The sequence below is a fragment of the Kryptolebias marmoratus genome, linkage group LG20, assembly GCF_001649575.2.
Source record: "Kryptolebias marmoratus isolate JLee-2015 linkage group LG20, ASM164957v2, whole genome shotgun sequence".
Taxonomy (NCBI): domain Eukaryota; kingdom Metazoa; phylum Chordata; class Actinopteri; order Cyprinodontiformes; family Rivulidae; genus Kryptolebias; species Kryptolebias marmoratus.
The window spans coordinates 22,414,385-22,429,795 of NC_051449.1; the positions used below are offsets into that span (position 1 = coordinate 22,414,385).

Sequence of the window (15,411 nt, forward strand, 5' to 3'; positions counted from 1 at the left end):
ATTCTAATTTTCTGATATGATGAATTTGAGATTTTCATTTGTTGTCATTTGTAATCATCAAAATGAAACGAAATAAACATTTGAAATATATGAGTTTGTATATAATGTATGAATATAATATACAAGTTTCACTTTTTAAATGGAATTACTGAAATCAATCTACTTTTTCATGATATTCTAATTTTATGACCAGCACCTGTAAACCAATGTAGACAAACAAATTTACATGTGTGACGATTAGATGCTGCTGCCAATTTCAGTTCAGGAATTTTGTCAATACAACTTAGTTTTCACACTGACTGAGGCCTTTGTTCTGCTCTGCGTTTGTCTGCCTTTACTTAAACAGTTTATACATCAAAACTTCTATATTCTATCATCGTAGATTGTTACCAAGAAAAGTCCCAAATTACTATTAGGCTTTAAAAAAGTTGATGAATGATGAAATTTCAGGCAGCAGTCGCCTTGGCACCTTTCAACATTTTTTTTCAGGAATTTTTCCAGTTTTAACAATCACTGCACAATATGACATCTTTCTAACTGAGACTGACACAAGATCTTGAGTCTTTGGACCCTTTTGCTGGTAATTTATCTGCCTAATGTCATGAGGTGAAGTGGACCTTGAGGTCGCATCATTTAGCATGGCAGAAGATTAAGTGTTGTTTTCTTGCCTTTAGGTTTTATGTCTTCATCTGTTCTGTGTGCAACGGTGGACCAGAGTACCTCACCCGACTGCCTCTCAACTGGTAAGTCAATCTTTACTTTAGATAGAAGTTAAACAAGTAAAGCCTTTTTAAAAACAACTGGAATAATATGAAATGCAAACACAGCAGATTACAAATATGACAGCCTTCTGTTCACCAGATGTCAGCCCTGAAACATGATGTTTCATCTCACTGGCAATGATTTTCAAATGATTCCTGCATTTTTTTAAAAAATTATTCTTTTAAACAAACATTTGATTCATATGGAGCATTTTTGCAAGCAGCTTGAGAAAAGGTTTTTCCTAAAATTTTTTAGGAAGGATGTTGTACATCTGAGTTTGTACAACTTGAGTGTAATCCACAAGAAAAAGTACTTTGACTTTGACATGGAGTTGATGGCTTACGTCAATGAAAACTGGGAGCTACTGCAGCTAGGCGAGGTAAGGACACTGCAGTGGACAATTACACATAGATTCTTACATTTTCAGGAATGTTCTTTGACTTTCTAGCATTTATTATTTAACTTTTAAGTCATAGAAAAAGTACTGTCAGCCCATAAACTTGGATGTACTCGTACAAGCAATTATGACTGCCAGAAAAAGCACAATTTTGGCTCGTCCTGCAAAAATAATCATGATTTTCTTTCTGTTCGGACTTAAGCTCTCCAACGCTCCAAGATCCGAGCGATTTGATAATGTTCTTGAGGCCTTAAACAACAATAGCTGCACGTAAGTCAGCTTGTTTTGTGTTTACGCTAATGAAAACCTTTGGTAAACACCAATTTCTGTTTTTTGCAATTGTACACGCTTACCATTTCCTCACCCGTGTCTTACAGATTCATGTCAGGAAAGGAGGTAAAGAAAAAGAAGCACTTGTTTGGCCTCAGGATTCGGTTCCCCCCATCTCCCCCCAACTGTGATGAGCCAACTTACAACGTGATGGAGAAAGCTTCACATGAGATCACCATTAAAGGATGCAAGTCCACCAAAGCTTTGTCTGCAATGAAGTAAGATGTCAAGTTCAAATATGATCCTTTATATCTTGGTTGTTTCAGGGCACTGTACAAAAGAAAAAAAAAAAAAAAGCCCAAATCAGAAATCCACTTCAGATCCAGATTCAAATCCAATCACAATTGTGGCTGTGCAGAACGTGGCTAGATTTTGAAAATCACTGCTTGTTTTTATGCGCATAATTTGCAAAGCTTTATTCTAAGTCATATACATTATTTTGACACCCATCTCCACCCACATCATACCAGCTTCAGCTTGCTTTGTACCCACCTTGGCAGCCGCCCCCACATTTATGATTGTATCTGCTGGAGTCCACTTTAAAAACAGAAAGATTTTTTTTTTAACAATTATTATTTGTATTTGTGGTTTTTAAACCTGGCAATTTGCCTCAAATGTGTTCTGTCAGAGGAGAGCTCCTGTGCAGGTGTCAAAACTCCTATTACTATTGCCTGGTTTCTTCACCAGTTTAGCTTTATGGGAGAGTGGGACAGAGAAAGTCCCCTTTGAAGAAAACTTGGATTGTTTTTTCTCAGACTGGAGAAGAACTCTCTCTCATCTCCTTCAGAGAGCTCCCAGGTGTCTTGGTGGTCTCTCTCTGTTCTCCTTCTTCATGTTCACTCAGTTTGTGATGATGGCCTGCTCTTGGTAGATTTACACATGTTCCATATTCCTTCAGTTACTTTATGATAGATTTATCCCCTGACTTGTAATCTTTTCTCTGAGTTGAATTAGTTACTTTAAAGGGGGTGAACATTTATGCTGTCACTTATTGTACATTACATATTTTTATTCGATTGGTATTACTATGTAGAAATTTAGTTTCACTTTGACATTGAAGGTTTTCTTAAAAGAAATTGTGAAGAAGGCCAACTTATATTGTCTTTGCATAAAACACTCAAGGGGTTGAGTACTTTTTATGGGCATTTAACATGTGGAAGCATAGAAGTATTGAATAATATTGGCCCAAGAATTAAACCTTGAAGTACACCACATGCAACGCCAACATAAACAGCAGAGATTATGGGTTAAATTGTGAGTAGCAGCCCAATAAGGTCCTGGCTGTGGTGACACAATGTTTCCCTCATGCGCTCTCCTTGGTACACTCTTGTCTAGAGTTTAGAGTAACTCCTTGGTTTAAAACCAAAGTAATCTACAATCTGTGTCTTTGTATCATTTTTAGCTAAAAGGTCTTCCATAGTTGTGCATACTGGAAACTGGAAAATCTCTGGGGTTTTGCTGGTCCTGCTCACATAAAGACAGAAACTCATAAATCCACCAGCGCAAAAATATCACCAGTTGTCTGTTGGATAAATGGTTAGAAACTATTGACATATTGCCCCCATTGTGAAGTTATTTCAAAGCTTAATTGAAGCGTAATTCTATATGAAGTAACAAAAAGTGCATCCAAACAACTTTAGTTTGTTTTCTTGCAACGTGATGGTTTCGTCAGGTGTGACTGCCTAATGCACAGATGTTGTAACTGTTTTGAAACGTTCTTGTTGCTCTAGAAGTCCCAGCGCTTTAACCAATGGCACAGAGAAGAAGAAGAAGAAGAAAAAAAAGAAAAAGAGGAAGCAAGAGATGCATTCTCTGGAGACCCTGGCTAAACCACAACGGTCTAGCGAGCTCCTGTCTATGGTGTGTATGGATGTGTGTGTTTTAGTTTTGTTAATGTGTGTGTCTTGGAGAGTCTGAGTTGGGTGTGTGCTTTGCTCTAAGAGGGATGGACGTTTTTACATTGCTCCTTTGTGTAGGTGTGAACACATGTGGCCATTCATATTAAAAAAACTTTAATTTTGACTGTAGATGCTGAGAAGATGTTCATAAGTTTTACTTTGCTTTGACAGGAACCAAGAAAACCTCACCCACTGGTGTCTCATGCGTTGGATCATTTGACTTCTGGCAAGTAAGTGAGAAAATAAAATGCATTTGGAGCTTTCATGGGTTTTCTTGCCTTTGGAAGTTTTAGACTAACGTCATGTCATGTTGAGAAATGTCTGACTTGTAGCATTTTTGGTGAAATTTTGCAAAAAAAAAAACCTTATTTGCGATCTCATGCAACATCGCAAATAATCTCGTCTTGTGAAGAACTCTCAGCTAAATATCTTTAAAACTAAGTTGGAGACATTTTTGTCTTTGCTAATGGCGATGAGCTGTGGCAGCCATCTTGAATTGGTTGACTCCAAAAGTTCCCCAGTTATAGATGTACATCCAGCGACTACTTTCTGATAGTTTCCTTTAAAATTCATCCAGTGTTTCCTGAGATGATGTCCCAGATGGACACCTGAACTCGCAGACACGGGCAAAAATGTTATTGTTCGCCTTCATCTTTTGGTGGCGGGGGATGAATAGTGAACACAGCGACTGTGAACGAGCTGACAAAGCTTAAAGGGCTGTACACTCAATGTTCTCTTTCTTAGAAGTGGGGAATACTGAAGCCAAATCTTAGCAATAACATAAGCTAACCTGTTGTTGAAACAATATTATGAAGCAGAAGTATTGATCTAAAAAAAAAAAACTACACTCTTGAGTTTTTATTTTTACGTAAGAGGACATAATAAAACTCCTCTGGTTCCTACTGTTGTTAAACAGCACATGACATGTTTAATAAAAATTAAACCAAAATGTAGAATTAGTGTTTGAAACAAGAAAACTAGAAGAAGTGGCCATGTGTTGCATCAAAAACATTTATTAAATGATCATAAAAGTGGTGTGTTCACACAATGGCAAGGAGGAAAGACGTCAGCAATAATTTTGAAAAAGCAACTGTTGCTGCCCATCAAATCGGAAAGGGTTAAAGGTCAATTCCAACCAACTTGGCATCCATCAGATTTTTACAAGTAGAAAACATTGGGAGCTGCCAACCTTCCTGTGAAATTCACCCGAATGAGCAGACTGTTCGACTGCCTCAAACTGCAAAGTTTAAGTGACGTAAGAATTTGAAAATAGTACTGAGCCTCGTAATCAAAATAATTAACAGGTATTTTTGTGAGATTCCCCAAACTCTTAAGTACATGCCTGGTGTTGCAGCAAGGTACAAGGCAGGCAAAAGTGGATTCAGATGTCTACGCATCAATTTGATCCAAATAGACCTTGAAGTAATTACACAATTTCATCTATTGTGAGTGTTGTTTTATTGTTGAGCTTGTGGCTTATAACAAGGATAAACACTTATTGTTCCCAATTTTGTATCACACGTCTCCATTTGAACAAACCCAGATCACCTGCTGATTAACTAGAGCAGTTGTCTTTGTAAACTCAAATCACATAAACTTTAACGATGTTGTAGCCTAATGTACCATGTTCTCAACTAATAAAATCCTGTATGTTTGTTCCATTAAAGGACAAAAGTTTTTCACCATCTGGTGTTTTAATTTGGATTTCCTTCAGATCATGATTAGTTCTGGAATTTCAAAGGTTTTGTAGATAGGGGGGAGACATCCTTCCTTTTTTTTGATAATTTATAGACAGGCATGTAAGCTGAACACCTCTATTATTCTGCCGTTCAATTTGTCACGAATGCTCCTGATACAACGAATCACCGTCAGCTCTATTCACAGATTAAATGGCCCTCTTTTCATACCCACCGTAACATTCACTGATTCTTTCTCAGCTCGCCTCCATGTATCCAGTATCTGCTACAAGGTATTACACCAGGTCACCCAAATATCTGTTGTTGAAGATCCCGAGGACCAGGTCTCGTTTTAGCTCAGTGTATTATTGTTTTTGTTTTTTATTGCTCCCTTCTTTCTTTTACCTTTTTTAAAGTACCTTCTGGCACTTCCCAGGCTGACACTGTAAATAAGAAGCTGCTCTTTATGTCTTGCCTGGTTAAAAATTAAGGTTAAAAAAATAAAAATATACTGTGGCAGAAATGTCCATAAATAAATGACTGTCCAAAATTCTTAATCAGCTGAATTAACACTAAATTTAAAAAAAAGTCAAAAAGCAATCTAAATCTTAAGTTATTTTTGCTAAATGAGTTGTTTAAACTGTTGAATTGTAGAGTAAACTTTCTGACTTTAAGCTGATCTTTGATTAAATAATGACACTGTTATTTGTTGTTTGACATTTATTTGTCCTGTTCCAACCTGATGTTGGAGCAAGGTAATTATTTTTCTTTGTCCAGATTTGTAAAACATTGTAGATCAAAAAAATTACTCTTCATTATTATTATTATTATTGAGCTGTCAATGCAAAAGTACTCCCTTTGTAAAAACACAACTTTCATTCTAAAGTGATTAATTTTCCAAATGGAAGTATTTAAGTTTTTCCCTTTATTTTACTACAGCTCATGCATTGTTTTTATTTATTTATTTTTTACATTTAAAGACAGAGAAACCACAAACAGGTAAATCTTACCAGCAGGAGTTTTGTCTCCAGCTGATTTCTCTCTGTTTCTAACCTCCTTTTTCTCTTCTGTTTGGTCGTGCCCACAGCACCAGGAGTGACCGGTCTTTGCTGTCTTTTCGAACTTCAGATGTCGAATCGATCGGAGCCCTCAGCACCTCAGAAACTACCTCAACGAGCATTTCGAGACAGTCCAGGTAGGCGTGCTGCGACCCTCACCCCAGATCTCATTTCCTGGACTGTCTTCGTGTGTCCTGACTAACAGGCGATGAGCAACAAAGACAAGAAAAAGGTCTAAATGTCAGGCACATATTAAAGTTAATTGTAGCACACTTCTCTTAAATATGACGTGACACAGCCTAAAGATTTTGTCACCTCAGTTATATCAGTCATCTCACTATTTTATTTTTAATTTTTTTATTGCGCTGGGACCTTGGTGGAGGTGTGCGCTCTCTGAGTACTTCAAGTGTATGAATGTATTTTAAGATTTAACAGTGATCTTTTTTCTTTGTTCCCCTCCCCTTTACCGGACATCCTTCAGCCTCTGTAGCTCCAGCAAGATTCAAACAACAGCCTGTCACATGCCTCTTACTTCTCCACCTTTAAAACGAAAACGTGGGCGACCGCGGCGGACCCTGCAGGCCCCCAACCGGGAGATCCTCCCATCTCCCAGCCACGCAGACACAAACCCCTCGGCCACAGAGATGCTCACCCTCACAGGGCTTCACTCCACAGACATAGTTCATGGCATGGACCCCAACAGTCAGCTCTCACACCTCAAGAACTCTATCAGCAGCTATTTCGGAGTAGCGGGCCGTCTGGCTTGTGGGGAGAAGTACAAGGTCCTGGCCCGACGGGTCACGCTCGACGGCAAGGTGCAGTATTTGGTGGAATGGGAGGGAGTCACTGCCTCATAGGCTCGTTAGTGTCACCGTTAACATTTCAGACTTGACCAGAACCTACAAAGGATTTAGGTCTGTGCTGTTTCCTCAGAGCATTAACTGATGCTGTGTCTTTGTTTAGTTGCAACAAGAACAGGGCTGTTCGTGTTTCTGTAAAAACTACTGGTTCAGTCCTCGACCCTTTTCTGCACCTCCAAGCTTTGACTGATTTAAACTTGTAATGGTTTTATTTTCAAACCTTTTTTTTCCCTTTTGTTGTTGGTCATTTCTTAAAGAATAAGAGTCAGAAGGCAAACATTTTTTTTCATTCATTTGTTGTCTCAGTTGTTATTCAGTAACATGATCCTATCGGAGTACCTCGTTTTCCAGATCTGTCAGCTGTTTTGACAAGTGTGCTCATTTGTGAGATGATGAGGAACTTGAATCAAAACTGATGTGCTGCTGCATGTGTTTGTTTAATATAAACTATACCACATATTACCCTTTTTTGTTATACCCCTCTTCTGTTTATTGATGTAGATTTATTTTATATTAATTTCTGGTTGCTTTTGCACACATCAATACGTGTTAAAAAAGACTTTCTTTTAACAAGACAAGATTTCTTATTCATGGTGAACGTCTCAGAATATTTTTCCAACTAAAATTACAATTAGGTATTTTGATTGGAAATGGATTTAAAATCACTTAAAATGATCTAACTCTATTCTAAACTCGAGGTGAAATTGCTGCTTAAGATGGATGACGTTTACCCAGTTGTATATTAGGTTAACGTGTTATGAAGCTTTTCACTTGAAAGTGATTTTGGGTAAAAATTTATACTTTAAAAAAAAAGGAAAAAAAGACTCCTGCTCACTTTGTTTAGCCCGAAACTTACCAGCATTTTGTCGCCCAGTGTTTGTAGTTTAGCTAAAGGGTTTATTGTTCGGTTAATGTTCTTGAGCAGTGTTATTTTTTATATTAGATTATTTTGTACCACATAAAGATATATAAGCTTCTTTTTTTTTTTGTTTCGATAAAAAAAAAAAAAAAACAACAACAAAACTTCAGTTTTACTGCTTGTTTGAACCAAGTGACAAACCACTGGAAATGCTTGGATTCTGCATGTCATTGCAAGAAGTTAACTTTGAGTTCGGATGGTTGTCTCTTTTTGGAGATGTTTCTGCTTTTGTTAAAACGAAGAGATGTTTTTGATGCTGACGCATCTTCGCTGTAGGAATGTAGTGAGTGCATTTAAAACCTTTCTGTACGTTCAGTGTTTAGCCTAAATGTTATCACTGACTTCCAACAGGCTTCTTCAGCCAAAGATCGTACATGTAACGTTTTTTGTCATTTGAAATTATTTTTAATACATTTTTTTAATACATCATTATATTGGTTGGTGTGTTATTTGTGAATTTGTTTTGTTAAAGAAGAAATAAAACGGATATTTTGAAGTTCTGATGTTTTAAAGCTTTCTTTTTGGTATGATTATATAACAGTCGAATGCCTTTGAGATGCCACCTTTTTGTGTTGAGGTATAACCCCAGTTTACATTAATCCAGCCATTTTCTTTACCTGCTTCTCCTTTCTGGGTCGCGTGGAGCTGGTGTCTGTCTCCAACAGTCACTGTGTGAGAGGCGGGAAGGACACCCTGGACAGGTCACAAGTCCATCACAGGGTCACATGGAGACAAATGAGACATTTTACATCCAAAACATACAAAATAAGGACCCAGTAGAAAATAAACTTTTTCTCAGCAATATGCACATAAATACATTAAATAAGGCGACAGATGTAAATTCATCAATGTGAAACAATACACGAGAAAGACAATAAAGATACTATAAAATAAATGTACTTGACAACTTTGTGGAAGAACATTTCTGCCACTCTGAAGCAAAAAAAAAAATCTAGTCATTAGATTTTATCTGATCATTGAGATGCTAAGTCATTTTTCCAAGAGTGGTGGAAATGTGTTTCCATAAAAAGGAAAGGAAGTTGGAAAAGAAAATGCTTCAATCCACAGCTTTCTTTTTTTTCATAAACAGAAAAATAAAATGTATTCTTGTAAATAAATTTTGGTACCAAAGACTTATTTAAATACATGTTAAATTTCAGGTTGAAATGATTTAAGAAATACTGTACATTCGGTCCGAAAATACAGAATATTTTCAGTAACTGTATCAGGAGACAGGTAATTTCTGTAGATTTTAGGTAATGCTTTGTTGGGTAAATTTAATGTATTATTATATAAGAGGGACATTTTCTGACCTTGTTTGTGACGATGTTTTTAGTCCATTAATTATAACAGTTTCTAAATATATTTTTATATTAATATTTATTTAGCAAAACATTAAATCACCGTTGCACGCGCCGTTGTTGGCGCTTAGTTACTGGCAACTTCGCGTTCACCAATCACGTGAAAGACTGCGTCGTATCATCCAATTGGAAGGCTCGTTGTTGCGGTGTGGGCGGCGACTAAAATTACAAACCGTTTTCTGCTTGTGGTCCTCGGAAAGACTCGTTTCAGTAGAAGTTTCAGGGACTTTATGTCTTCGTGCTCTCAGGACAACGCATTAATTCTTCAAATTAAACTCAAACGCTATCTCTGGGTGGGTCGGTAGGTTTTGGTTTCACGAACAACCGTAATGTTCGGTAGCTAACCACCTGTTGATCCTAAAAGCTTTTGTTCACATGCATTGAGTGAAGGTGGCTAGCTTGTTGTCACTTTATTATTAGCAAAGTTAATGGGCTAGCTGTTACTTAGCTTTCTGTTTTTTCCGGTTATAAACAAATATAAAATAACTTTAGCCTGGAGATATGTCAGCTGGAGATTGAAGTTTCTTTATGTTTGAGACCGGGGACACGGAGCTCACCTTACTAATTGTTGGACTTAAACTCTGGTGAGCTATCTGCACCTACATAAACACAGCCTTAAATAGTTGTTCATTACCACAACTCCTTAGGTCGTTTTGTGGTACCAGAAGTACTTGTGCGATGCAGCATTTTTATCTGTTTCTCCCCCTTTGAAGCCAGTTTGTGGGTCATGATGGTGGGTGTCCACAGCAGAGGACTGGTTTCCTGAGGTTACAGGACCCCCAGGATGTTCCCCTGTCCCGGGCAGGCAGTGTTCCCAGACAGGCCTTTCACCGTGTCAGCCCAGAGACGGGCAAATGCTGGCAGTCTCAGTCCACTGTCTTCCAGCTCAAAGGTTAGACTGGGACAGAAAATATTAACGCAAGAAACACCCAAAGAGTCATATATGCACCACCTACAACATTTACGTCATCCTACATACTGTTAAAATGTGTGTAAATAGAGTAAACTAATGGTCTAACGCAATGGTCTGTATATGACAGATTTCTAATACTGATTGTAAGGTGGTATTGCAGCATCATTACTGTAAGGTAAGGAAATGATGAACAGACTGTGTTTTTTCACACCATCGCCTTCTCCTCCTTTTTTTTGTCTGCTTCACTCCCTCCCAGTCAGGAGAGATGGAGTGTGTCAGGAGGAAGGTGGGTTGTGTGCGACAGGAGAATGCCTGCCTGACCACACAGGATGAGCAGCTCATCTGTAACCCAGAAGCTTTGCATTATGATCCATCAGCCTTTAAGTCACAGGTATCGTCACGCAAACAAGATCAAGTTTTATTTTCTTCGACGAGAGGTTGACTGATATGAGTTTTTCTATGGCCGATACTGATCTTTAGAAATTAGGGCAGACAATTTAAATAAATAAAGTACACCAATTTTTCTTTGGTCAGAAACATTATCATCCATCTACATCTTTTTGTGGTGGATGGTTATTTAAACAGTATATAACAGAAGTGGTATTATATATATGTAATTTCTTTTCTTTTTTTTCAGGTTTGTCTCAGAAGCTCTAGGATCGGGGTTAACAGCAGTGTGGCAGCCATGAGTGAACAGATTCGTCAGCTTGAAGCAGAATTGGACGCTCAGACTAAAGAGCTAAAGTAAGATGCAACAACATGATGTTAAATATGTAACATATCAGCTGGATATTTATAATAATCTAAAACTTTACATCCTAACATTCATCCATTTCCTTTACCTGCTTCTCCCGGTGCTTATCTCCAGCACATCCTAACATGTTAATTCTTAGTTTGGACCTTTTTTGTGAGGAAGATAATTTTCTGTGTTCACTGACTAACTTTGTTGAATAAAATAGTAAACTACACTACCTGTCCAAAAAAAAAAGTTTCTACCAAAAAAGAAAGGTTACACACACTAATATTTCATTGGACCACCTTTAGCTTTGACACATTGATTGTGACATTGTTTTGATAAGCTTCTGCAATGTCACAAGATTTATTTCCATCCAGTGTTGCATTAATTTTTTTACCAAGATCTTGCATTGATGATGGTAGAGTCTGACTACTGCACAAAACCTTCTCCAGCACATCCCAAAGATTCTCAATGGGGTTAAGGTCTGAACTCTGTGGTGGCCAATCCATGTGTGAAAATGATTTCTCATGCTCCCTGAACCACTCTTTCACAATTCGAGCCCGATGACTCCTGGCATTGTCATCTTGAAATATGCCCGTGCCATCAGGGAAGAAAAAAATCTATTGATAGAATAACCTGGTCATTCAGTATATTCAGGTAGTCAGCTGACCTCATTCTTAGAGCACATTCTGTTGCTGAACCTAGACCTGACCAACTGCAGCAACCCCAGATCATAACACTGCCCCCACAGGCTTGTACAGTAGGCAACACTTCACCTTGCCTCTCTTCTTACCCTGATGAGCCCATCACTCTGGAACAGGGTAATTCAGGACTCATCAGACCACATGACCTTCTTCCATTGCTCTAGAGTCCAATCTTTATGCTCCGCAGCAAATTGAAGCCTTTTTTTCCAGTTAGCCTCACTGATTGTGGTTTTCTTAAGGCTACACAGCTGTTCAGTCCCAATCCCTTGAGTTCCCTTTGAACTGTGCATGTGGAAATGCTCTTACTTTCACTGTTAAACGTAGCCCAGAGTTCTACTGTTGTTTTTCTTTGATTTGATTTCACCAAATGTTTAAGTGATCACCGATCACGATCATTCAGGATTTTTTTCCGGCCACATTTCTTCCTCGAAGACGATGGGTCCCCACTGTCCTTCCAGTTTTTAATAATGCGTTGGACAGTTCTTAACCCAATTTCAGTAGTTTCTGCAATCTCCTTAGATGTTTTCTCTGCTTGATGCATGCCAATGATTTGACCCTTCTCAAACAGACTGACATCTTTTCCACGACCACAGGATGTGTCTGTCGCCATGATTGTTTAAGAAATGAGAAGCAACTTATTGCACCAGTTGGGGTTAAATAACTTGTTGCCAGCTGAAACATAATCACCCATGAAGTAATTATCCAATAGGAGGCAACTTTTTTTTTTTTTTGGCCAAGCAGTGTATAATCAGTAAAACTTTGATATTGTCAGCACTCTTAAAATATTTGAGAGGGAGGCATGTTTGCCATTTTTTACTTTCCCCTTTCTTTTCATAGTACTATTTATTTGGCAGCCAAGGATACTGTTGAGAAAACCAAGGTTTTAGTATTCACTCTTTTCAGAGGAATCTCACCTGACCACTTAGTTTCTCTCACTGGATCTTTTGATGTTGCAGAAAAGACGGACACTCAAAACGAGTCCAGACCAGAGGTTTAATTACCAATCATACATTTATTTAAACATTCAGCTGAATGGAGACAACAACTCACCAACAAGAACAAACAGCAACACGTTCCCAGTTGTGTCTGAGGTGATTCCCCTTTCAGCTCCTTTTTATACTATGAACTGCACCCAAGACCAGGGTTTATGCACACAAACAGCTGCAGCAGCTTGTTTTTCTATCTCAAGGACTGTCCTGATGTCCTGGAGTCTTTGGCTTCCCTCACCCCCCCACTTACACAACTGTTCTTTGTGATTGTTTTATCATAATCTAAGATTAACCTCATTTCAGAAATCAAATCATTTTATTGATATCGAAGTTTGTTTACATTTTATCATTGATTAAGTGTAACCTCATTTTTTAGCAATCAAAGTATCAAGGTTTGATTATATTTTACAGTTTGAACTGCATTACCATTTAGCATTCATACAAGCTTTAACTGTTTGCACCTTTGTGAGATCCCTTTGAATAAAACCTGTTATAAAGCTGTAATGAGTTTAACGGAAATGAGAAATGAGCACAAACCATACTTTACAATTCTCCCTTTTGACCCCATTTAAGATGGGGTCACTAAAGCAAATGATGTCTGCCTTACTTCACCCTCTGGTGGTTCCTCCAGTACCGCCATCTGATAAGGTGGTGGGTTGTGAACCCCACTCCCCTTTTCAATAGTGACCGTGATGAATGTCACCATTAGAGAGCGAATGCTTGGCACACAACAGCAACCGCAAGTGATTACAATGACTTGGTGAATGTGTCAGGGTTATTTAAATGTGTTTTATTTGCAGATGACACATTTTTTTGCTTGGTTGAAGATATAGAACAGATGTTGGAGATGATGCAGACTGAATTTGTAAAAGTACAAACTCGGTTTAAACTTCATAAATTATCATTAAATTTGGACAAAACAAATTATATGATATTTAGTAATAGTAAGAAAACTGTCAATGTTTCATTTACAGTTGAGGGTGTTGAGATTTGTAGTCAGTGAGGTGAAGTTTTTGGGTGTCATCATTGATGAAAACCTGACATGGAGACCTCCATATAAATTAGGAACAAAAATAGCAAAATCTATTGCAGTCCTGCGTAAAGTAAAGGACTTATTAAAGCACTATTTATATTATATACTGCCATAATTGTTCCACACTAGATTTATTGTATTGAAATCTGGGGAAACCAGAGGGAATGCATGTAAAACAATTCCAAGTCCTATTTTTGTTTTACAGAAAAGAGCCGTAAGAATTATCACAAGAAAACTTTTGTTTAAAAGAATGATAAAAGTTAATGTGTTAAAGAAATGTGAAATTGTATAATTTGTATTTGCAAGAGTTACTGTTTGAGTAGTTGAATTTCTTTTTGTTTTATTTGATTATTACTATTTGAAATATTATTTTTTGAAAATAGGGGCAGATATAAGATTTTTTCTTCTTAAAGAATTACTTAGAATCTATTTTTCTTCTAATTTTTGGTCTGAAATCAAAGTAGATTTTGTGGTTTATTGTGACACAAAATAATAAAGCTGGTAATTGCAACTAAGCAAGTTTTAAGATGTAAATTTAGAGCTATAGTTTGTTTGTTGTGCATCAAACGGATGAAAAATAAATCTGAACTATGAATAAATATGTAGACACATAACAGGCAATAAGTTTTAGTGGTGTTGAAGAAAGTGAACAGGAAGCAAGTCATAATGAAGAAAAAAAAAATGAAAAGGCAGGAAGAAGCCCAGTGTTTAGTTTTTGGTCATTTATATTAGGCATAATCTTTAGTCTGAATTAGTCTAACACTTAGATTCTCACACATAGATCCTCCAATTAAAGTCAGTTTGAAGCTGTGGTCCCTGTGTGAACAAATGTAAAAACAAGTTCATAAGAGGACAAATTCTTATCCTAAAAGAAGAACAGAAACCTTAAAAAAAAGTTATAATTTGAAGTTTACATCTGGTTATCAAGAAAATTATCTAAGTATATTCAAACGTTGTTAAGGGAAACACCCTTTTTTGGCCTAATAGTTGGTTTTAGATTAAGTTGAGTTTAAATGACATAATTTAACAAATTCTTTGTCATATCGTCTGAAGATGGTGTTTCTGTTCAATCCATGAGCTTCATTTAGGGATCTTTTTTTCTAAATTTTCTGAATGTTACAGTTCTGTAACAAGAAGAATCTGCATTCATTCTTGTGGAAAACAAGATTTCAGCTGCACAAAAACTTCCTGGTTCTTTACATCTGAACCTCCTCTTCTTGATGGAGACAGATCTGGAGTGCAGAACCAAGAACCCCCACTTCAAATGGCTGGAAAATCCCTTTAAATTATGACTTATTTTTTTCCAATCTCAGTCTAGAATAAATAATGTTATGATGTGTTTTTACAGGGCAGCAGAACTGAGGGCGGAGTGTTTTCAGGAAGCAGCAGCTCACAGTGATGTTGTCGTGGCGACACTTTCTCAAGATCTGAAGACGCTCAGAGACGAGCTGGACAACAGAACAGCGTTAGGAAAGAGGTGACGGCTTATTTCTGAGCCCAACTTCAACACATGATTTCATTTTCTTAGAGCTTTTTAAAGACGTATGAAAGTGCTGAAATCAAAAAGATGCAAATTTTTGTATTCAAATCAAATTTTATTTATAAAGCACCTTTCATGCAGCAATGTGTAACACAAAATGCTTTACAGCAGATAAAAAAACAAACAAAAAAGAACTACAGGTGCTGGTCATAAAATTAGAATATCATGAAAAAGTAGATTGATTTCAGTAATTCCATTTAAAAAGTGAAACTTGTATATTATATTCATACATTAC

At 37.2% G+C, this 15,411-nt stretch overlaps 2 protein-coding genes across 6 annotated transcripts in view; both read left to right on the forward strand.

Moving 5' to 3' along the window:
• The window catches only part of mtf2 (metal response element binding transcription factor 2), a 15,992-nt gene extending 7,593 nt beyond the window's left edge, over positions 1 to 8,399 (forward strand). The window contains exons 8-15 of the mRNA XM_017430759.3: positions 675 to 743; positions 1,018 to 1,141; positions 1,362 to 1,429; positions 1,537 to 1,707; positions 3,220 to 3,349; positions 3,559 to 3,617; positions 6,151 to 6,258; positions 6,603 to 8,399. Coding sequence (XP_017286248.1) covers positions 675 to 743; positions 1,018 to 1,141; positions 1,362 to 1,429; positions 1,537 to 1,707; positions 3,220 to 3,349; positions 3,559 to 3,617; positions 6,151 to 6,258; positions 6,603 to 6,978 — 1,105 coding nt within the window. The 3' untranslated portion in view covers positions 6,979 to 8,399. The remainder of the gene's footprint in view (positions 1 to 674; positions 744 to 1,017; positions 1,142 to 1,361; positions 1,430 to 1,536; positions 1,708 to 3,219; positions 3,350 to 3,558; positions 3,618 to 6,150; positions 6,259 to 6,602) is intronic.
• Positions 8,400 to 9,420: 1,021 nt separating this feature from the next.
• The window catches only part of ccdc18 (coiled-coil domain containing 18), a 42,398-nt gene continuing 36,407 nt past the window's right edge, over positions 9,421 to 15,411 (forward strand). For 4 of the 5 annotated variants that reach the window (XR_001808928.3, XM_037982027.1, XM_025009232.2 and 1 more), the window contains exons 1-5: positions 9,421 to 9,845; positions 9,975 to 10,153; positions 10,431 to 10,565; positions 10,812 to 10,918; positions 14,985 to 15,113. Coding sequence is in view for 3 of the 5 variants with exons in the window: in XM_037982027.1 (XP_037837955.1) it covers positions 10,046 to 10,153; positions 10,431 to 10,565; positions 10,812 to 10,918; positions 14,985 to 15,113 (479 nt within the window). In the remaining 2 variants the exon portion in view is untranslated. The remainder of the gene's footprint in view (positions 9,846 to 9,974; positions 10,154 to 10,430; positions 10,566 to 10,811; positions 10,919 to 14,984; positions 15,114 to 15,411) is intronic. The other variant, XR_005234584.1, reaches the window with a different exon arrangement.